The sequence below is a fragment of the Harpia harpyja genome, chromosome 15 (genome assembly GCF_026419915.1).
Source record: "Harpia harpyja isolate bHarHar1 chromosome 15, bHarHar1 primary haplotype, whole genome shotgun sequence".
NCBI lineage: Eukaryota > Metazoa > Chordata > Aves > Accipitriformes > Accipitridae > Harpia > Harpia harpyja.
This window is the reverse complement of record NC_068954.1, coordinates 20,209,841-20,234,117: the sequence shown is the minus strand read 5'-3', so window position 1 is coordinate 20,234,117 and position 24,277 is coordinate 20,209,841. Positions and strand designations below refer to the sequence as shown.

General features: G+C 39.1%; 1 protein-coding gene across 6 annotated transcripts in view; it reads right to left on the bottom strand.

The window, feature by feature from the left end:
- Window positions 1-388: 388 nt before the first annotated feature.
- Window positions 389-24,277, bottom strand: part of EIPR1 (EARP complex and GARP complex interacting protein 1) — a 108,976-nt gene continuing 85,087 nt past the window's right edge. For 3 of the 6 annotated variants that reach the window (XM_052809189.1, XM_052809192.1, XM_052809193.1), the window contains one exon: window positions 11,778-14,129. In XM_052809189.1, coding sequence (XP_052665149.1) covers window positions 13,955-14,129 — 175 coding nt within the window. In that variant the 3' untranslated portion in view covers window positions 11,778-13,954. Of the gene's footprint in view, window positions 10,078-11,777; window positions 14,130-24,277 lie in introns of those variants that run through there. The other 3 variants (XR_008238445.1, XM_052809191.1, XM_052809190.1) reach the window with 3 other exon arrangements.

Below are 24,277 nucleotides of genomic sequence, written 5' to 3'. Positions count from 1 at the left end.
TGCACTACATTATTTTTAAGACATCTAACCCATACCCTACCTCCACGACAGGCCAGTAGAAGTGCTCCAATACAAAGGAACATGGCCAGTTCCACAGTATCACCTGTTCAGTTCCCAGCAATCCAGAGTAAAGACTCTGGAGACAAAAGTTGTGTGGGGACTAGTTGCTATGATAGCCACCCTTGAAACTATTGTCCATGAACATGCCTAAGCCTTTTTTAATTCTTTTCTTCCTTTGGTTTTCACTCCATCAGTGGTGAGTTCCACCATGAAAATTTTCTGCTATGATAAAAAGTATTTTTGTTTTAAACTTGCTACCTTGTATTTTCGCTGGATACATTGTGACAAACAGAGAAAGACTCCCCACTGTTCATTTTACTCCTCAGCATTTATTTCTCTTAAAATAATTCTGTTTTATGAGCTGCATCTCATAGTTGCAGAGATAGTTAATATACATCTGGGGATATTGCTAAGGTTGAAAAAGTTTTCTGTATGTGTGTAGAAAGGATTAAAGTTTGTCTTAGCTGTTCTTCCATTTAGTCTACCTTCTCCCAAATTTTTCAGATCAAATTCTTCTCAAAAATTACAATAATTTGGAAACAAAAATTTACTAACACCACCAATCTGCAACCTAAATTATGATTTTTAGCAATTAAAAAAGCTGACTTAAATGCTCTGCCTCCTGTTGAAGTGTGGATGCCTGAGGTGAGCAGTGACAGGAATACAAACCATGAATAGTTTAACAGAGCAGTTGTGGACTTCAGAAGTGATCCCATGACCACAGATGCTTGTGGATCGTGTGCTTACAAAGCCTGACACATAAGTGCCCACACATTTTTAAAGATTGCCACCTGAGATCCTTTAGTAGAGTTTAAATAGGTGATATATCAGGCTCAAAGTCAATATAGTATTGAAAGGTAATTGAAAGGGATTTTATCATGGAGCTATTAACAGCAGTTCACACAGGATATTTAGTGGCAGTTAATACCTGTACTCTTACAAAATGTTTTAATAATGAATAGCTGAACTAAAGTAAATGTCTTAGTGTTTGGAGTTAAACTTAGCTCTATGAACTTTCATGTCTAAATGTAAAGTATCTACTATGGCCAAACTATTGCAGGTTCTAAACTAAAAGCATTCTTTTCTGCAATGAAATAGTCTTTGCACCTTAAAAAACATTCAACAGCTTTAAACTTCCCCAATGTCACCTACTATGCTTAAACATTGTATAATCAACAGCTAAGTAATCCAAAAAAGCGGAATCCAACCATGCCAAAACTTAAATTTCACCCACCTGTGACTTCATTCCCCAGGCTATGACTTTGCAAATTCTTTTTCAGGAGGTGAACTAAAGCAAACAGTGCTGGATTTGTAGTAAAGGGCACCTCTCTAGCATTACAATTTTTCACCAGAAACACCTACAGCTTCCCATTCCACCTATAAAGGAAACTGCCTACACTGCGGAGGAAGAACCAAGAAATATAGGCCTGCCCTGACGTTAAATCATTATGGCTATGACAGGCATTCCTACACATGATGCATGTGCAGCTGCAAATAAGGTCACTGTGTTGTTCTCCTTGGCAGTTAACACTACGTGCTGAACATCTCGGCTTCCATTTTAAATTTACACTAGCTTTACTCCCTTAAAAATTAGATGAAAAATTTGCAAAGTAATTAGATTTCTATGTCTAATTAGCGAAGACTTAATTCACTACTGATATATTTCACCTTTCTGTGAGCTACTTTAGCAATGACTTTCACATATTCAGAGCTTTCTATATCACTGAGCTCCAAACTAATTTACAAACTTTGGATATTATTATGTACTGTGAAAGTAAATAATAGAATCCCCAGATTTAGATGTATGTTAGATCCAGGCGTCCCTTAAAACATCCATATTTTCAGATAAAAATCAGAGCTGCTGGGCTCACCACAGTCACAGTGTATGCACAAACCAGGTCAACACCATGTGTGCAGTCAGTCCTATGTTTCTAACAGCACAAGGGCTTCATCAACAGCCTGGCACAGGTAATGTCCAAGTGCTTCCTAACCATTATAATTACTGTGAAAGCACAGAACACCTGGAAGTGTATACACACACATTTCTGTCATCAGTTAGAGTAAATCAGTATGGCACTAATAGAAGTCAATGCAAGGAGCCTATTTAAAGCAGACAGGGACCTGGTCTTGGAAGAACCTACGTCTGCCAGTTACACAAATTCACTTTAGCAAAGCAGTGCTGTACTTCCTAAAAGAATCTCATTAGTACTAGCTTAGCATTAGCTTGGCTACATTTAGAAAATTAGGATTCAATTCACTTGCTTATTGCAGTAGTATGGCCTAGCAAAGATAGGATTCACTAAGAACTACTGTTGGGGATGGCTTAGTGAGAATGTGCTGATAAAAAAAATTATTTAAATGATCTCACTACAAGACAGCATCTCTCATCACGGATGCTGGCCAAGTGCTTCCAATATTTTGTGAGCTAGTGCAGCCAGAGGCAAAAACAAACCCAACAGTCATCAGGAGGATTTGTGGGGCTTCCCCTGGTAGCTTCCCATCCAAGTACGATGCATGCTTTGTGAGATCTGATACTACATGTGGCAGGACTGCTGCTAAGAGGGTCACCATGGGATTATTTTAATGTTCACTGAAATGGAAGCAATTTATTACATACTGCAGTAGCATCGCTTTCGTTCAAATTATAAGAGGTTGCAAGTAGCCTTTTAAATCTGCTTTGCCTTTCCCTCTGGTACCAGCTTACCTTCAAGCTTCTTGGAAAGATGATGCTCTGCGAAGCAGGCTTCAGAGGTTATACTAAGAACAGAGCGTTCAGTAAGTACCCTGTTGACCTCCCAGAGCATGCAGGGTTAGAAACATACATCTGCATGCGTAAATTGGGTTTCCCCAATGGCCTAAGAATGGGATGCATCTGCGGAACAAGTTTTGCACTTACTTGAATATTATCATAAAACATTTACATGATTTAATTAGATTATGTAAATGCTTTACTCCAATTTGAAGCTTTGAAAATCGTAATGTCATGCTCTAAATTATGCAAGTATTGAAAATGCTTTTCACAGCAGTAGAAGCAAAAACACAAGTGAGACAGTCCTGCCACATGCCCTTCTGCTGTTCTCTACTCACCAAAGACCACACAGAATGCATTACTGTAATCCTGGCTTCTTCTATTAACATTTTCTGCACAGTGTAGTTATTTTGTGCCCTGATTTTATGCTAAGCCCCAAGTCCAAATTTGATTTGGAAAACGTTCTGTGGTTTATATCCACATCTCGATGAAGCAGCAGATTTTTCACAATGTCCTCCCCACCCTTCTCTGCCACAGCATGGCAAGGACACCTCAGCAAGGAGATTCAGTAAGAGTTATTCATTGAAGCATCTTCCCTTTTTCACTGCTCAGCAGTTAGGAAGTAGGTAAAACCTTAGCAAACGTTTTTCTCTTAACTTACTTCTACTGTATTCCTGGATAGGACAGTGCACAATACTGAGCACATGTCACTAAGAGATCCTGCACCCCACAGGACATTCTTTGAACTGTAGAAAACAGATGTTTATACGATCTACAGAAATAAGTTACAGCAGGTAGGGATGGTACCAAATTATGTGGAGACAAAAGGAACCACCATTAGAGACAAAAGAACCATCATGAATTAATTCCAGGAATTAACATGTACTCAGAGAAAAGTCACCAAACTTGGGTAGCTGAATTTTAGCAAAACTTCATTATTCAGAATATCACTTATTTTTGAATACAAACTGAGTGCACCAGCTTCTTCTTCAATACTTGATGTGTTTGAAACACCTAAGTCTGATCTAGCCCACCACACAGATTGCCATAATGGGCTCTAAAGCATGTACCACTTTACATTAGGGTCATAAATCTTTTTATGCAGTCAGAATACCTCACCCTCAAGTCTTACTGGTTCCCCCATATTCTGACACCCCCTCCCCCAAACTGAAGCTCATGGACAGAATAAAAAAATGAAAATAAACTTTAAGTTTATGAAAAATCCTAAAATGTTTGAGCTCCAAGGCAAGGGAACTTTGAGAATAACAGCTCAGAGAGAAACATATTTCTCCCTGTGCAAGTGTAGGGCTGTTCTTCACCACATGGTGAAAGGACCTACCCCATAGCTTTTCAGCCATGGGTGACCAGAAAACAGTTCATATGCAGGCCAAGTTATGTCATATGATAGTTGGTATATCCATCCTGATACAAACCAGCTGGGTTAACATGTATCTCTAGCAGCAGCCTACATTCCTGGCTCACCATAGAATAAACCTGCCCATTTTTATCTTACACAGATGAGGACTCTTGGGAAAGCTGCTCTCTCAGCAACCCTTTGTCATCTATGGCATACTGCCCAGCTATGGTTAGGACTTCTGAGAAAGCTGATGAGTTGTGAGAAAAGGCTGTCTGAAAGTCTATGGGGAAAAGCCACACACGATAAACATAAAATTGCAAACAGAGATAATACTGTTGCGGTGGGAAACATTAGCAGCTCAAGGATTCAATAGGGAAAAGATACCAAAATGCAAAGGTATAAAATCCTAATGGGATAAATGGAGCTAGAATATGGCAACTCTACAACTCGGTTCTAAGCTGCACAGAGGACAACCCTTCCCCAGTCTACCGACACCTTCCTGGCCAGCAAAATTCACTTCAGGTGTCTCACCAGACATGGGGAATACACTAGTGCTAGACCCAGTAGCCTGTTAAATTTTTGCCTGTATCCTGCTTGCAGTCTCTTTGCACATTTCAAAAGATACCTGAACTGACTAACACAGACACAGACACAAACCACTGCCTTTTCCCACATACCCTCCCCTGCTTTCAGCTCTCAGGTTATTATAAATGTCTTGTTCATGACAACAGGAAGATATTTGTCTGCAACACACATGCTCCCTAGCTCTGCTTGCTTGGCATTCCCATTCTCTACTGATCACAGCCAGTCATCACAACACTGTAACCTGCTCACCTTCCTGTTTTACAGCACCCTTTACATCCAGTACTCTTTCTAGGACAATCCACCCAAAACATCATTGTTTTTCGGCTATGTGGGACAGTTACAGCAGACAAATGATAAACTCGTAGGGACAAATTTGTTTTTAAAAGTTTCATATAACACTCTTCAGTGGTGCATGGGTGTTCCCTTCACTGCAAGGACAGAACTGATTCTGATCACCACTCCAGAAAAATTCACAAAACCCAGAAGTGAAATGTTCATAAAACTTGTCATCTGAAAATAATTTGCTACTAACAAGTGTACAGAACAACGCCCTCCCAACTGAACAGCAAAGTGGTTTTCAAACACTAAGTAGTAAAACTCTCATTATCCTTCCCAGCAGACATTATCCCACAATGCATAAACCAGAACTGACTCAGCCTCTGTCATGGGCAATACCAGAAGAGCTCAAGGTACTTACTCTCCAATTCTGATGGGTCTTAAGTCAGCTCATAAGGCTGTCATACAGGCCTGGCAGCAAAATTAAGTTGCTCTTATTCCAGGTTCCACAATGTCTTTCCTGTGACAGGAATCCTTGAGATGAAGCTCCCAATCCAAAATTGCACCCTCCTGTGGTTATCGGAGAAACTAAATTGAGCACAGCTGACTGAAATTATTCTGATTCAATTATTTCATGAACACTTCAACTAACCACATTTATCAGCCTCCTAAACTCATAAATCATAGCAATCTCTGTTGGGAAATTTGAAATTTATGTGGCCCCGCCTGAATCAGAGAAGGCAGTAGGCATCTGACAGCCTTGAGGAGCAGCCTTGTGTGAGTTGATTGGAATTTCTAGCAGTATTAATCTTAATAACCTCAGGTAGCTTCCTCCCTGCAGCCTATGTCTTTCTGTGCAAGCAGTGAGGGAGGGAGCACTGTGACAATTACTCCCTCATTCTCTCCAGCTGACTCCGTTTTCTGATGAATATGAACACGTCGGTCATGCTCAGCCTTCATCCGTAGCTCTTCTCAGCCCTCAGCAATGACCAGTCCAAAACCTGTAGAATTTAAATTGTGATTTGAGCCTTGAGGTATAGGACACAGGAACAGAAACCAGAATACCTCCCAATACAGCAGCATGAAGACTTAAAAACAAAAGCAGCTTTTCCTTCTGTCTTGCAAGAATTGCCTGTGAACTGCAACAGAAAATTGTACAGCATTTATCCAAATCATTCAAACAAAAGATTGAAGATATTCAAATAGTATTAACACTGAAAACAGATGATTAGAACACAGATCAGAAATATGCATCTATCTAGGAAACCACATCCAAGTAACCGTCACTCACAACTGACAGGATGGTCAGAACAGTTGTTGAAGCTCTCTGGTACTTGCTTTGCAAAGGATTAAACAGCTCCCATTGTGATGAAGCTTTCATTTGTGCTTTTTCTAATAGGCTTTCCAGTAATAATAATATATTTACAAGGTTTCTCCCATTTTACCCAGGTTGACTTATAGAAAAAAAGCGCAACAGCATCAAAGTATCTATGGCTCCATCTACCAACGAGCTGCTATCAGCAGACATGTATGCACCCAAGGCTAACCCTTTTGTAGTTGCAAATAAATGTGTTACACAGCCACTCTCCCGACGATAAGGAAACATTCTTAATTTTAAGAAGATGCTTTCCTGTTTGTGCTGGTATATCATTATCCTGAGTAGCATAATCCTTTTTTTAGAAGCAGTTTTAGATAGGTAACTTCTGCTCAAAATATTGATATGTGTATACTGAGAAATGGCTGGAAGTACTCAAATGAGTGTTTTACCCCACAAACTACATGCTGGAAAACAGATCATTCTTGTTCACAATCTCTGCAAAATCAAGTTCCAGGTATTTTCCCCATCCCCTACTTTCCAGGCATAGAGTCAAAAAGATGGTTCATTACTTTCTTTAGCAGAAACTCTTTCCCCATGATGAAAAACTAAGAGAATATGTGAGGGTTTTTTTCTTCATGTGTATTTGAAGACAAGTTAAATTTACCTTTATATACTACATTCTATGCACCCTCTTTGGAAAACAGAGAGGTGTAAGGGAAATCATACAAATGTTCGGATCCTAATTCTGGCTATTCTGTGTAACACAATGGACAATCCACACTTTGTTGCATGGATGCAGTCACATCATTTCTGATATTTGTTAGTATTTTGACTGGTGTTTATAAAAAAAAAATCTAATTAAAAAAACCCAAATAAAACATTCATAACTTGGCTAAAGTTTCCTCACATTTCCTTATCCAACTCCATGCACTGCTGTTCCACGTAGCTCCAAATATCAATACCATTTCTACTATTTTCCAGTCTGTCTTGACTTCTCAGTCCTCTGCAAATTTTTAGAAACTGGCAGTGGTTCAGAGAATTTGTCTGCCAAGTCTTTTACCGCCCCAGGATTCAGCTCATCTAGACTTACCGATTAGTACGTGGTATCTTTGGGTTTTCCAAGGTTTCCCATACTCTTCTAAATTCATTCTGTTTAAAAGCTTTTCCATAGTTTCTTCTGCCAAAATCCTGAACTTGGGCCAGCATCAGAATAAATGGACAATTTGCTGAGAAGGTACATTAGAGGTCTTCCCTGCTCAGCCCAGCTGCTTGGCAGCTGTTGCTATAGCTCCAGGGCAACAGCAACCCACATATTTGCCATGCGTCTCCACACTGGGAATTTGGCTCCTGGAATTAGTAAGACTCATTCATCTCTTTCTCCCCAAAGCCATCTTCTGTGCTGGAGCACTAAAACTACTTTATGAAGTTGGGGCCGCTGTAGCATCAAAAGCTGTAGCATCAAAACAGGAGGGATTTTCTCAAGAACGGCTCAAAATACTTTTGCTGTAAGGTAAGTCAGTGTGGAAGGGAGGATGCACCTCAGATACTTTATTAATCACATCTAATATCTTGACTTGTTCTCACTAGGACACTCCCCTAAAGTCATAAACAGGGAGATAAGCAGTGTCTATCAAAGACATGCTTTTGCAGACCTAGTTAGTGTGACTCAAGAAACAGCCCACTTGAAATTTTCTTCCTGCCTCTCAGAACACTGCTCAGGTTGATTATCCAATATGCTCACTTTGCACTGAAATGGACTACAACTGCTCACACGTGCAGTTGCAACCTGATCACTGAAAAGAATAATGACCAGCTAAAAATCCTAACCCCTTAAAACCTGCAAGTTTGGACTAATAACTTATGCATCAACAAGAATGTGACAGCAACTATTCTGCATGAACCATCTCCAATATCAGAATTAAAATGCTGCAATATAAAATAGGAATTCTCCAGCACTTAAATCAGTTAACATGGGGAGATTAACATGGAAGAATTTTAAGGACCTTTAATATCATAGCCAAAACAAGTGAATAAACAGTCTTTTTTTTTTTTTAAGTCCTTACCCCTGTATCTTTTTCTTTACTTCATTTACTGCCAATTTCTTCCATCTTTCCTATTTCTGTTTTCCAAACTGATCTTTCCCTGATCTTGCCTTTTTCAATTCATTTTTCACTCTGTATTTGCCAGTCTTCCTTTTACTTTTTCTTCTTCTTTGTCTTTTTCTCCAAATCTCTGGGTATCATTTTCTTCTCACTTCGCTAGCTCCTCACTGACCAGAGTGGCAGGTGGAATGAGCAGAAGCAATGTGCAAATTGTTCTGGAGAGTATCCATGGCTTCACAGCCTCAGAATGGCATTCATACCACAGGCACCACAACAACGTTCTAAGCACTTTCTTCATATCCCCTAGAAAAAGCAAAAAAACCCTTGATGTCCTCTGTGAAGCCAAATGGCAGCTCTATAGCACTATGAGCTTGTATCCAAATACTGACTGATCTTAGCAATTATCATTACCTACTTCTCACTGCTTCAGTTATGTCAAAGGCATACCTACCTCATGGTGTCTTACCATGTCAGACTATAGTCAGACAATACTGTTCAAGGCTATCTTAAACAAGATGCAGAATTTCAGTCTCAAATACTATAAGATTTGGGAATTCCAAATGAAGAGGCAAATACAGAATTAATGCTTTCTGCTGTCAGTTGGAAAATACATTGGTCAGGCTGCTTAATTCTTTCTTTACAAAGCACTGTTTTCAACTAATACTAGTGTTGATCATAATCCAGGTAATATGGCTTCTTATTTCCACTCATACTGCTTCTTAGTTCCACTCACCTTTGTGAAATAAAAAGGTATGAAGTAAGGAGAATTGGTCTAGAGCAAATGTATTGCATGGCATGGGTAGACTTGACAAGTTCTTCATTAATTCTAATGTTGACAAGCAGTTTTTTAATGTCATGGGCTTCAGTACAGGTCAGGCTAATTTTAGTGCTGACATCACAGGCAAAGTCCAGCTCATTACTGAGAGGTTTTACTTTTTGGTGTCTGGTGGTGGTTTTCAGTTTTGTGGGGTTTTTTTTCTTTTTTTTTTTTTAATTTGAACTTAGCACCATCTTTAGCTCAAGTGAAACAGATTGTTATTTCAAGCTTCTCATTAAATGGCCAAGATTTGTATTGACTTTGGTCAGTTTCACTTAGATCATGCTCAAAACCTTTTAAAAAATATTATAAATTCCTTTCTCCTTCAATAATTCACTTTCTGTGGAATAAAATACCACGTCTCAAGCATTTTTGTAATTTCATACCAGACACATATATTAAATTGGTGACAAAGAAAAGATTTTCAGCACCAAATCTGGAATAAAACAAGTTTTTAGATGGCAACATTGAAAACGTGACATTTTTAAGGAATACCATAACTCACTTCTTAAAAACCAAGACCTATTAAAGCTTCTTACCTGGACACAGTATGCAAAGAACGAAAAAAAATCATTAAGAGGTGTTTGTTCGAAAACAACAATTATATGCTTACCAATGCTGATATGTGACTGTATAAACAGCATTCTCTATAAGACATTGAAACAACCCAGTGCTGTGAGATCAGTTAGACCATGATTTGAATTTCTGAAGCGGTGATGGACTCCTTGCTGTACAGAAATCTGCTTGCCTCCACAGTCTTACTGCCAAGAAGTGTTTTGCAACAAGATAGTTTCCAGAAATAATACTGGGATTCTGTAAGAAATTCATCTGAGACATAAGTGTTTTCTGAAATCCCCTAAAACACAACTTACAACCAAAGTAAACAGTTCTGAGATAGAAACATGCAGGAGCAATGTGCTGTCTCAGCACTACAGACAAAGCTTTAGAGAGTAAGTTATTTTTTTTAACTTCTATTTTCTACCTTTACTGGCAAATAGCACATGTCCAGGGAGGTAAGGACTGGACAAGCACACAGGGATTCTCTGCCAGTACTCTTTGTACTGTCCAGTGATTCATGGTTTAAAAGGATTTTCTAAGCCAGAGATGATGCCTTTATATTTAGCAGCCTTTAATGGATTCATCTTTCAAGTACTGGTTCAGTTTCTTTCAAGTACTGGTTCAGTTTCTTTCAAGTCATGTAAACTTTAATGAGATTTTTTTTGTTTCTTTGGGTGGTGGTGTTTTTTTTTTTGCGGAGGGAAGGGAGTGTTAAAGAGGAGTGCCATAGCTCACCTTCACACCTGTTGAGACCACCTCATTTTGTATGCTTTGAGCCACCACATGCAGATTCCATTTAATAACCTCTAGTTCTGGTATCAGGAGAGACAGTGAACAATCACTCCCTATTCATGCTCTCCCTCTGCCACTTCTGATTTCATGGACTTTTATCATTCCCTATCAACCATTTGCCTTTCAGTCTATTTAGTTACCCCCATACAGGTGTTGCATGCTATTCATCATTCCTGTCACCACCCTCCTCTAAAATCTTTCCCAGTTTTACTACATTGGGTTTGAGGTGGAAGAAACCAGAACTATACACAATATTCAAGATGCACTTACACCATAGATTTATAAATATATATTATTTAATGGATTAACGATTCTTTATTTTCTTCTCTATTTGCTTTCTAGTAATTCCCAACATTTTAATTAAAATTTTAACCTCTATTAAGCTGACGCTTTTAAAGATCTATGAAAACCCTAAGATCTTACTTCCAAGTAATAGCCATATATCGGTGGTCCCCAGTAGTTATGTAAAACATCTGTTTTCTCCCATACCTGTTACTTCACATTTCCTGCACTGAATTTCACCTACCATTTTATCACCCAACCACCCTGTGAGGTAAGGCCCTTCCATAATTCTTCAGTCATCTTTACTACTCTGAACAGCATCTGCAAACTATGCCATATTTCTATGCAGCCCTTTTGCCAAAAAGGTCATGAGTATACTGTGAAGCACCGGTCCAGGCACAGATCCTTACAAGACTTCATTGCTAATTTCTTTTTGCCATGAAATGTGATGATTTATTCCTGCTTCCTATTTCCTATCTTTTAATCAGTTATTTAACCATCTTTGAACCCCTCCTCTTATCCTACAGCAGCTTGCTTTCTCTAACAGCCTGGGATGAAACCTTGTCAAAAGCCTTCCTTTTCTGAAGGTCATTTCCATATCGCTGCCAGTGCTGTACATGTAGCTCAGATCCCACTTTACAGACAGCTGAAAATGATTAAAACTTGACCCTTCCTGCTCTCTTGATTCTACTGTAATGTGTTTCATTCAAATTCGACCTGCTACTCCCTTCCTTCCCAGTGTTCATCCCCTCTCTTCTTCCCTATTAAGTGATATACACATTCAACAAAACTAAAACAAAAGAAAACATTTCTTATTTGTTTACAGAGCTTTCCAGCTTGTGTAAGCTTACAATATTAAAGGAAATACAGCCACATCAAAATTAGTCTGAAATCTGTCCTGCATTTATTACATGTTAAAAATCAAATCCCACATACTGTTATGTAATTTCCCGTCACCTTCACAATGCAAGCCATATACATTAACAGACAATAAAGTTTCATTAGACCTTTATTGCTAATGTGAAGAAAGTTTTAAAGAGTTTTGCTGCATACTAAAGATATACTGCAGGTTTGGGTTGGTGGGGGTTTTTTCTGGGGGGGAAGTGGCAGGGGGGTAGAACCCGACAAGGTTTGCGTCTGAAGATTGAAAGCTCCACATATAAAGCTGCAGCCCAACCAAGGATTTTGATATTCTGACAACGGAGGCACTACTGATTTGGAAATGTAATTTTTCTTATGGTATATAGGTGAATAGCTCATGCCTAATTATAGATTGAGACAATCTGAAATAGTACAAGTTTAAAATCTTAACACAGAAAATCAGACCATCAGAATTTCCAATGAAGCATTCATTTTGGAGCAGACAGGCGGCATTGTAACACAAATATAAACAATAGTACAGATGATTTAATTGGATTACTTCACTCCTATGAATTCTTCCAAACAAGCTCTTTAAGAAAGCCAGAAATAGAACTCAACTTTCATCTTTTCTGGATGTTTTGGCCTATAGCAGTCAGTGATGCTCTCAAAGCATGTTCTCACAGAAGCAGCTGTGTATACACAACAAATCACTTCTGGACATGTTTCAATCCAAGAGTGGGTAAGGACAAGCAGAGGCGAGCAGCAGGCTGTCCCTCAACACTAACACCAACAGTTGCCATAGCAACAAGAGGAATCATGGAAGAGGCTGGTATTGATTTTTCCATCCCATGTTCATTGCCATTTCTTCAGAGCAGTCTTACACAATGCTACCACAACCAACACTGTCGCACATACCCAGGTTCTGAAGTTAATGGGAAATAATAGGGATGAAAAGGCAACAGGGAATAATTACTGCTGCAGTTAGTCTGAGTACACAAAGAACAAGCAACAGAATTTTCATCTTAATGCAAGCTATGTAAGGGGAAAGGGGGGGTGTCAGCACATACAGGCATGTTTCACCATGCCTTCCATCAACATTTCAAGCTTTCTGTGCATTCTCCTACAGGGCAGCATCTGCCTGTTCTCAGCATTTGTAACAAGACAGTCACCAATGTCTAGGTCAGGTATTGCAAACAGTAGGATATAGCAAAGGATATTCTGTGCTTAGCTGAAAGCCTGCTACATCATGTCAACGTACTGCAGAATGGCACAGAGCCAAAAGGATAAGAAAGAGAGACTACTCACAAATATTAAAGAGATGTTTCAGGTTAACAACCGCATAGCTCCAGAGTCCCTCAAAATATACTACAGCACAACTAAGTTCTATAAACATGGGATAATACATTCCATGAGTATATAAGAGATTTCGGTAAAGACTAATATTGTTTCCAATAACAACGCATAGCTCAAAATTGCATTTAGTTTGCAAATTACAGGATGGTACTTTGTTGATGCTACCACAAGGCTTAAATGAAAAATGTATTTTGAAGGTTTCACCTTCACAATTAACATCTCTTCTTAGGATACATAAGATGGGAGAAAAAGTGTTTAAAATATTAGACTGAATTAAGAAAGCCTTTTAAGACCATTCCCAACTGTATTCATAAACATTGAATAATGACCAGAATAGTTAGCAGAATGTGGCCCTAGCCAAGAGCAGAAGGCTGCTTATATCAGAAAGATAAAATATTATTCTTGTATACAAGTAGATCACTTCTGCTACATGCACCCTACATTGTCCCAGTTTTATATCAGCATAACACCACCTCTGTAATCCACTATATTTGCATAAAGCTGAAGTAATAAAGCAATAGTATGGGAAGTACCCAATATCTCCAGAAACTTTATACTTCACAAAGTGATTAGCCCCTCAAGCAAACAAAAAAAAAATTTAAAAAAATAAAAAAAATAAATAAAAAAAAAGAAAATCATCTAACTAGTACAGCCTTCAGAAAATGCAACAGTTCTTCAAGGCAAATACAAAAGGCAGATTGAAAGTGTCTATATTAGTATGGATATTCTTAACAAAAATTTAACATTTATACTTAATAAAAATAGATTCTCAAAGAAAAACCCCCTAAACAATACCTACCAATTGTGTACATCAAGATAACAACTCCACCATAATCCAAACAAATTATAACAGTATGTGATATTTAAGAGCTCTGGGAACCCTGTTAATAACAAGTCTCCCATCATAACTTAAAGAGGCAAATAGCCACGGGTCTGCTGAGGACCATTCAACTGCATATACGCTATCTTCATGTTCTTCATAGGTAGCTATTACACTGTCCTGAAGGGGCTCTTTAATCCTAAAATTGAAAAAAAAAAAAAAAAAAAAAGAAGAAAATTGTAAGGATCTGTGAACACACTTGATTTAAAAGGCAATATTAAGTGTCACTAACATCTAGATACACAACTTTCCATTTGAAGTATAAGAACGCAGTAGTAGGCTCTAAGGAAATATTTTATACCAGATGTCTGCATGTACCTATGTTTTAGATAACACAGCAGAGTCAAGTCAATGTTAAAGACCCCATTTGGAGGGACAAAGTACCTCTTATGCTCAACTTGAGTGCATTTCCCAGTCTCTCAGAACCTACACGAAGCATCTCTCTCTCTAAAGCAAGTTAAACTACAATGTATGATCTAAATGCACTTAAACACACATTTTTATCAATATCTTTTCTCTCGCCATGCTCCATCCCTTCCTTTCCCCCTTTGTTAACTGAATTCTTAAAATAATATATAATCTTATTAGAGGTGTGTAGATAGGTAAGAAGTTGCAGTCCTTAACGTCACAGTCTTTCCTGTGCTGCCATCCTGGACCCATTCTTTCTGGAGTAATGGAAGGGAGATGGAGGCACCACTCTGAACACTTCAATTTTAGTCTCCCATTCCTAGAGTTATAACACCACCAGATTCTCATCTATTATTGTATACCTCACCTCTCACTGCAGCACCCAAGCTCCTGGTCACCTACATCATGAGAGACAGACAGATTCTTTTTTGCATTGCAAATATTTAAGAACAGACTCAAGGCAATTCTCTGACGTCCAAACCACCCAAGAGTCACTGATCGTGCTCTGCTAGCTGAGAACAGCCCTTCTTCCCTCAACTCACAGAGCCAGTCCCTCCTCTCAGAACACAACCACAGCACATTATTCTGTAGCTACAGGGTAGGTGAGTTTTCAGAGGATGACCTTAGAGCTCCTTCACCCACAGAGGATCACCTCTGTCTGACAGGAATCAGCCAGCCTTTCAGAAGCATCCCCCTGCCTCCCAGAAACAGCCTTGTATTACAGCTGCAATCCTCCTAACAGAAAGCAAAGCCAAAGAGCCTTGTGAATGCCACTCAATCATTTAAACAGATGCTGCTACTACAGAAATGAAGTGTTGTTATTGGCAGTCTTTGCCCTTTACTGCTGCTCTCTGAAAGCATGTGTCTCTACGATCACAAAGCGTATATGGTATCACATTTGAATCGCTTGCAGGATATCGCTGCTCCACCTAGCCAGCCTAACCAGCTGTGAATCTAACATCGCAATTAAAATCCAATTGAATTTAATGAATAAACCAAAAGCAGTCTGATACTTCAGAACAGCTTCAGATACTTAGTTTCAAGGACTTTTATCATTTAGTTATGCTACATTTAAGGTCAACTAACAAAAAAAGGTCACAGCACAAACAACACGCAGCCGCTGGTTAATTGCAAAGAGCAGGCTTGTTTTGCAGTTCTCCTGAATATGTACTTTGATACAAACCATCTAACAGCAGAGAGCTAATAAACACACACACACACACAGACACTTCATCTCCTGCAATGTGTTTTTCTAACTTCCTGTTAACTGACATGCCTGGTTAAGTGAAAGTTGGTCATGTCCCCAGACAGCAATGTGCTTCGTGCGGTGCTCACCCACTTACCCACAACTCCATTATTCTGAAGGTTTCAGATGTCTCTCCGGATAAGCAGGGGAGTAATGCACGGCGCACACGACTGTCAGGGGACACGACCGACTTTCAGTTAACCAGGAGTCTCACTTAACCAGAGGTTGGATAAACAAGAACAAATAAGCTTCTAGATTATACTATTTTCTGTATGCTCAGAGTTGTTCCAGTGTTTCATTTAAATAACACAGTTCATCTAATTTAATTTAGAAGTCATAGGGGAATGAGTGTTCAGGAGAGAAGCCTGTAGATTAACTTGTCTGGCATTTCCATTTATAACTACAATTTTTAACTGTCTTTTATTTTTGTCTATACACTGAACTTCTTGGGTATGAAAGTAATTTTGTGCCATCCCAGAAAAAGAAAGCATACTATTCCATGTGGTTCTTCAGGCCACATGAGTTCAGTTTTCAGTGGTTTGTGTTTTGGTTTTTTTTTTTAATAGCATAGATGTGTGAAAATATTATGTATAGACTACTTGAGCATAAGAATAGCATAGCCTTGAGACAGTTACTGAGAATCTGAGAAAATCCTTATGGAAGTGATCACTTCATGTAAAAGAACTAGATACTATACAAGATAATCAGGATGGGAAAAAAGTCATGTCAGAATGACATGTGTCTCAGGAATAATACAGAAGTTCCAAAAGAAACTGTTTGTAGAGAATGCTTATGGCACTATGAATGAAAACAGATTAGCCTTTAGATTATGTAATGGGTAATGAGCCCCAAAGGATTCTGCTACTGGAATAAAGAGCAGAATTTATTTCATGAATGTGAAAGACTGTTCCAAATAATTAAAAACCCAAAAGAAGCAAGGTTGTTTGCGGTGGGTTTTTTTCCCTCACGACAGGAATCTCTTGGAGACAGACCACCTTACCCCATGCTAATAAACTTCCAAGAAAACACCTCAGATTTGTCTGCATTTTGGCTATGTGCGTGAATTTTTTGGTAATCCAAAACAAGCTGAGAATACTATTTTTGAATCTATATGAATCTAGGATACTTAGAACTGTTCAGAGTCCCACAACAAACTATTTACTCTCAACAAGATTTTACACAGCTTTTACACATTTTTAAAGAATCAGCTCAACTCTCCTACCTCCCCAGATACTTAATATAGTTTGGTTAATGCAAGAAGTTATAGACTTGACAGCTATGACACTGACGTTTATTTAAACAAGGTAACAAAACCTTTTAAATATATATATATATATACACACACATATATAAACAGAGCCTACAAAAAAAAAAAGATTATTTTGGTCACAGCACATACTAGTGGAACACGTACAAAACAACTTGTATTTATCTTAAGATGTTTCTTCTATTTAGATATTTTAATTATACTTCTGTTTTTATCAGTTGCTACAATTTTATTTCTCCTTAACATACAGTAAGTAATTTCAGAACCTAATATGTCATAGCACTGACGAGTATATTTTTTCTAATACTCTATTCATAATGTAGCAATGATTAAAAGAATACTGCTATACTTTCACGTGCATTATTCTTATCTCAGAAACTTCCCATTTCATAGTTATCAACTCCTGATGATAATGCCCAGGTTATCTGCCTTCTTACATTAGATGCATAACACAGGACAAAGAAGAGGAAAGCATTCAAAATGGACTGGATACTGGGATAGTCAGCAGATCTTTGGCAGGTTTTGGAACAGGGAGGAGAGTTCAGGACCTTAAATTTCTTCCCGGGTAGAGAAGTTCAGAAACAGGAAGAGTACCTGTACAGAGGTGGATATGAAATAAACTTTCTTCTATGCTACTTTAATAAGTATAATTCAGGTTGTTGCCAAAACACAGAAATTTCTGTTTTGACATAAAAGCCACAGGTTATGGGTGTAAAAATGTAGTTGCTATGCTATAGCTAGTTTAGTGTACCACAGGTGCAGGTTCTTGGCCTGTTGGTCCCTGATAGAGCAGTCTGACTAGACTATATTTGATAAGCACACTTAGTAATCACTTGTTATGCCTGGCAAGCTTAGTAAGATATTTTCTTTCTAGTCCTAAATCTCCCTGCCCCTTAAAAAGTTACTTTAGTTTCTCATTTTCCTGTACTCTTTTAAGGACTTTTTCTGGCCAGATTAAAATACCTTTTTCTCTCCTTATATATGTTCTTGCATTGCACCAACTGACAAGGCATCAAACTCTTATGTCATCAAGAACTCATAGTAAGAAACATGTAATCTCTACCTACATCCTGCATAAATTTAAAGACCTGTGCCACACAGAGCTGAAACTGGGCTGCTTTCTCTTTTTAGTGTTATTCACATAGCACGACCCCTCCCAGCCTTTCCTATGAAAGGAAAAGAGCTTTCATTTTACTAGATAACTTTGAGGTTAATTGTGTTACAGACTTGAGAGAAAAGCCTGTTAAGCCTTGGATAATTGTTTTCATGTAGAGAGCTGTTATTTCCAATTACTTCTCACACTAACAACCACTTAAGTTTTCAGTGCTTGCGATTCTGTATTGTCACCACAATGTTCAATAAAATATGTTTTTCGGAGTCACCAAAAATCATTAATTCCTTATCACAGTCACAATTAAATCCTCTTTAATCTAAAAATTACTATGAAATAGATGTGATTCAACAGAGCAGCAACATGTACTGCAGCGTCCAATATGAATCCTGAAAAGCATGTCATTGGATTCCAGAATAAGCCCTGTGGATGCCCTTTCCCTTTAACTGCAGCAAAAAACTTAGCAACTGTAAGATTTTGTTTCTGGTAAGCTTAGACAACACACTACTTCTGTTTTCCTTAAGAGAGTGAAAGAGGAATTCAAGGATGTTTATACTGGAACACAATTTTTATATATAATAATTGGCCATTTGTACTATTGTAAGCATTATCTCCCCTGCCCCCCCCCCCCCCCCCCCCAAAAAAAAAAACCCCAGCCTTCTGAACTGCTTCTACAGGAAATGCTATCTTTAAAACCAGGAAATGCATATTTTAATACAACATGTTTCATAGTTGTCCTAATACACAAAATGAATTAAAGAGGGTATATCTCCTGATAAGGGTTAAAGAAAGAAATAGTATGGAAAAAACCACATATTTTTAAAGCAAAATAGTCTAAGAATTGGAAAGTGCTGCTGCACTAGATTTGGCCCAGCTTCTTACATATCCAACCAAGTCCTGAATACTGGCATTCCCCAAGACAGGAACTATTTAAGCTGTTTTAAATAATTGAGTCTCTTCATTGATTCCACAGCATAATCCCATGACTTCTAGATTTCTCCGAGACATAAATACCACAAGCAAAATATCATCAAGATTAATACTACTGGCAGCTGTGTGAAAATACCCTGAAAGCCTGCCTTATCATGAACATTTGGCAAATACTTTTTAAAGTATAAATGCTGACAATTCATTCTCCTGAAGTCACTGGTGTGTATACAAAGGTGTTATGTTAGATCACACAGTTCCTATGTATTATCATGAAACCACATCATTTACTATTCAAAAGGCTCCAAACCACGTTTCTATCACAAAAGGTAGAAAACACCACACCTCCTTTAGATGGAATTTTGAAGGAATCTCTTTCTACAGAGAGGCCACCCACCGTTTTCTCTCTGGTCCATTCTGATTGCTGAAGAGGTTCCTACACTTAAAATCTCATTAAAAACTTCACTATCTCAATGAGATACTCTGTACTGGAAGGACCAATCCTTCACATGTCTCAGCTTTAAATGCAAAATGGTGAGAAGTGCTTGTGTTAGATTTTGTTCTGTTTGTATCAAAGGACAGTGTGGCTAACATCTATGGTGAAAAAGATGGAAACATCAGACTTCAGGAAACACACTACAAATGTATTTCTTAAATTGAATTTCTGGTACACTCTTCAACAGATAACAAAGATAAGGATAAGCTTAGAACATATTGTCAAAAAATGTAGCATAAGGGAAGAGGCAGCATACTGCCCTTAGTAATCAGTTCCGCCAGTGAAAACACAGCAGACATCTTAAGCCTGTAAACCACAAAGAGAGCTATGGGATCTGGTAGCTCATTCTGCAAAATTAAAGTTTAAGGACGGCTTCCTTTTCAGGACTGATGTATAAGCTCAAAATGCTATTGACCATATAAATCTTTTCATTGGTATGGATACAGAAAAGGCTTTTTCTCTTAAAAAGCAAGTCCTCCATTATCCATTCAGTCTTGTCACGAAGTTCTGGCCATAGAAGTCATGAAGAATGAAAACACTGCTGTACATGCAGAATGTACATTGTTGGTGCTCGTAAGGTAGCAATTGGCCTTCCCATGCTGTGTATCATCAGCATACCAAACATAGACCTACAGAGTTTAAAATTCAAACCTATAAGACAAATAAATTGTATCAGCTTTGTGTGGCAAGGTTTTGGTAGTGGGGGGTTTACAGGGGTGGCTTCTGTGAGAAGCTGCTGGAAGCTTCCCCCATGTCCGACAGAGCCTATACCAGCCGGCTCCAAGATGGACCTGCCGCCAGCCAAGGCTGAGCCCATCAGTGACGGTGGTTGTGCCTCTGGGAGAACAGATTTAAGAAGGAAAAAAAAGTTGCGGGACAGACACAGAAACAGCAGCCGGAGAGAGGAGTGAGAACATGTGAAAGAAACAGCCCTGCAGACCCCCAGGTCAGTGCAGAAGGAGGGGGAGGAGGTGCTCCAGGCGCCGGAGCAGAGATTCCCCTGCAGCCCGTGGGGAAGACCATGGTGAGGCAGGCTGTCCCCCTGCAGCCCAGGGAGGTCCATGGTGGAGCAGATCTCCACCTGCAGCCCGGGGAGGACCCCACGCCAGAGCAGGTGGGTTCCCGAAGGAGGCTGTGACCCCGTGGGAAGCCCGTGCTGGAGCAGGCTCCTGGCAGGACCTGCAGATCTGTGGAGAGAGGAGCCCACGCTGGAGCAGGTTTTCTGGCAGGACTTGTGACCCCGCGGGGGACCCACGCTGGAGCAGTGTGCTCCTGAAGGACTGCATGCCGTGGAAGGGACCCACGCTGGAGCAGTTCATGAAGAACTGCAGCCCCTGGGAAGGACCCACATTGGAGAAGTTTGTGAAGGACTGTCTTCCATGGGAGGGACCCCACGCTGGAGCAGGGGAAGTGTGTGATGAGTCCTCCCCCTGAAGAGGATGAAGCGGCAGAAATAACATGTGATGAACTGACCATAAACCCCATTCCCTGTCCCCCTGTGCCACTGGGGGGTAGGTAGAGAATCTGGGAGTGGATTTGAGCTGGGGAGGAGGGAGGGGTGGAGGGAAGGTGTTTTGAGATTTGGTTGTATTTCTCGTTACCCTACTCTGGTTGATTGGTAATAAATTGAGTTAATTTTCCCCAAGCTGAGTCTGTTTTGCCCATGATGGTAATTGGTGAGTGATCTCTCCTGTCCTTATCTTGACCCACAAGCCCTTTGTTATATTTTTTTCTCTCCCTTGTCCAACTGAGGAGGGGGGAGTGATAGAGTGGCTTTGGTGGGCACCTGGTGTCCAGCCAGGGTCAACCCACCACATAAATATATTCCGATAACTAAAGAAAAGGAATCCTGATTGGTGAGTAAAGATGGTCACACTAAACTGCAAGAACCTAGTAGGTTTTGTTTATTGTTAGGAATAGCAATGTAGAATTAAAATGACTGCCAGACTAGTTTAATACAACAAAATATAGACTCACTAACATAAAGACTTTGGATGACCAAAGAATGAAGAAAGGATGTAAGACAGTCACCACCTCCCTTTGGAGGAAGACAGTGCTCTGCAGATGTCTAGAAGGGAACTCACAGACACTTTTAGGAGCTTTGGAATCATGGCAAGTTCAGTGTTGCAGAGAGGAAGTCCTTGCAACACCAGAGTGCAAAGCCACTAAAGAAAGAGAGGACAAGGAGAAGCCCGCCTTAATCAGTTGCATCCATAGATGTGGAATGACCCCATGTTTTAAATGTTTTGTTCAAACTGAGACATTGAAAAGTACTCCCTATATTCTTATCCAGGTGCACGAGCTTTGTCTTGGGGATGAAAGCTAAATGCACCCCAAATACTCACCTCATCTGTTCTGTTTTCATTTGTTTTGTACACTTTTTTATACCTCTGGATCAAGGTGATAGAAATTAAGCTAGGAGTACAGCATTTCATTCCCCATTTCTCAGCTAATTTTTTTCCGTATTTGAATTGTGCATTAAATTACCCAGACTAGGGACTTGACCAGAATACACCATAGCTCTCCTCTGGCCACATGCCTATAACTCCTCTCTGCAGATAGCTCAATCCTCTTTTTAGACTACCTACTTTCGACAGAGGCTTTGGGCTTCCCAGACAGAAAGCACTGATGCTTTTCCTTATTCAGTGCAAGAAAACAAACGCAGTTGGCATATTTCTCCTAGACACATTTCACAAAGGCAGTGCATGCACAGCTAGCATGTTTTGGAACAAACAAAAGCCACTGTTAGTGAGAAGAGATAAACTTGAGAATATGGCTGATGGCAAAAGAAAATCCTAAAGGCAAGAATCAGAAGTCTCCAAAGATGATTCAGAAGGCAGTAAAGGTCCCTGATCTGCAAATAGTCAGGGGCTAGAAGCATACCCAGGGGAGGTATCATCTCCTTTTCCTGTTTTTATAATCTTTCCTCTTGGCCACTATCAAGAAACATGATACAGGCTAGGGAGACCTTTGATATGAAACAGGGAGGCTGCTCTTAATGTTTTTATGATTGATGAGAGAAACAACAACAATAGCAGTTTAAAAGTAGGGAAGAGACAGCAAACTAGTTGCTCTGATCTGAATCAGCAGTTAAGAGGAACTAAAGGTCACTCGATTGCAACAAGTGACAGATCCTCATGCAATAGTTCTAGTTTTATTGCTTATGTAAGCGTGTTCTGGTCTCCAAGATGGGAGCACATAGAGTTCCAAGATGTCAAGACATACATGGACAACCACCCCAAGGAGAAACCTCAAAGAATAATTCCTTAGTAAGAATAGAACAGCAACTTTTGGATTGTTGTCTGTTCATTACTCAGTGAACCTGTACTCTTTTCTTAAAAAGAAAAAAGTTACCTCCAAATAATTATTTTGCAGTTGCAAACCTTAAAAAGCAGGCAGTTACTACAGAAAATCTGGCAAGAATAAACGAGTGGGTAGATTCATGCATTGTTCTACATGGCTGAACAATGAAGTGTTAAACTGACATATTACTTGCTTTTGTCTCTAGCCAAGCAATACAATAAAAATTAGAAAGTTTACTACAAAATATATTAAAAATTAACATGAGCCTTAAAGATCTCAGAAGTCTTAGCTGTGCACAATGGTATTACAATTCAACATTTTTAAAATATGGGGATATTTGCTAAGTAGAAAAAAAAAACAAAACAAACTTTGAAGATACAACTGGTACATACTCTTCATTTTTATATTTAATCCAATAAATATTTTTACAAGTTACTTTATTCAGAACACGAAAAATAGGTAGCCCCTGAGGAAAGAGCCTTTTTTCTTCTTTCTACTTGATTTTTCAACCTTCTTTTCAGATACATTTGGTCACTCAGTCTGAAGGTGACTGGCTGGAGATACTAGTTGTACAGGCACCTGCTCTTCCTGGTGTATTTCAAGGTACACCCAGAAAGGACATTTTCTTTTTCAAGATTTGTGTGCTAATTAATAGCAAATCAGATGCCCTCCAAAACAGGATAAAATTGAACCCCATGAGAATATAACACTGTCTTGAAAGTCTAGAACATACCCAAGCAAAAAAACCAAAACACCCCCCCCACACACCACACCAAACCGTACAATAAAAATGTGTTTTACACAAGAGACAGTACCCACAGAATGGTGGAACAGACTCTTCAAAGAGGTCTCCAGGAGGGAAATGAGTACTAAAGCCTAAATATTTGGCACTAGTGGTTGACTAACAAGAAGTATTCCCATCAGCTGTTATGCCCTGTTTCATTAGTGCGCTCAGAACTAAACAGACATTCAGCTGGCAACAGCTCAAGGCTGGTGAGCACCTTGCAAACATCCTTCCAGCTCAACTCATAACAAGGAGGGGGGACAAAAAAAACCCACAAAACAAGACTCTTACAGTACCAATCAAATGTTACAAAAGCTAATGTGCTTTCCCACGTTTTATAGAGAACAGATTAGCAGCTGAAAAACATGTATTTAAAAAGCAGATGCAGTATTGATACTCTTGTAGCTTCTGGAAACAGGCAAGGGCTCTACATCATTACTATACAAGTCAGTCATGATGTGGTTTACATCCACCCCATAGCCAAAGGAAAAGATGCGTTATATTTGTTGTATTGCTTTGCATATTCTTGGTTTCAAAAATTCCTATTCTAGAAACAATCACTTGTGTTTTAATAAGGCAACCTACATGGTCTACAATCAACAGAAATTCAGGACTCCGGATACCCTACTATACAACATCTGTCAGAACACTATTTACTTGTGATTTTGTTTATATTAACACATTTCCACCATATTAAAAAAAAACAACAGTCTCTTTCTCACTTCCATTAACGCTATTTATCTTC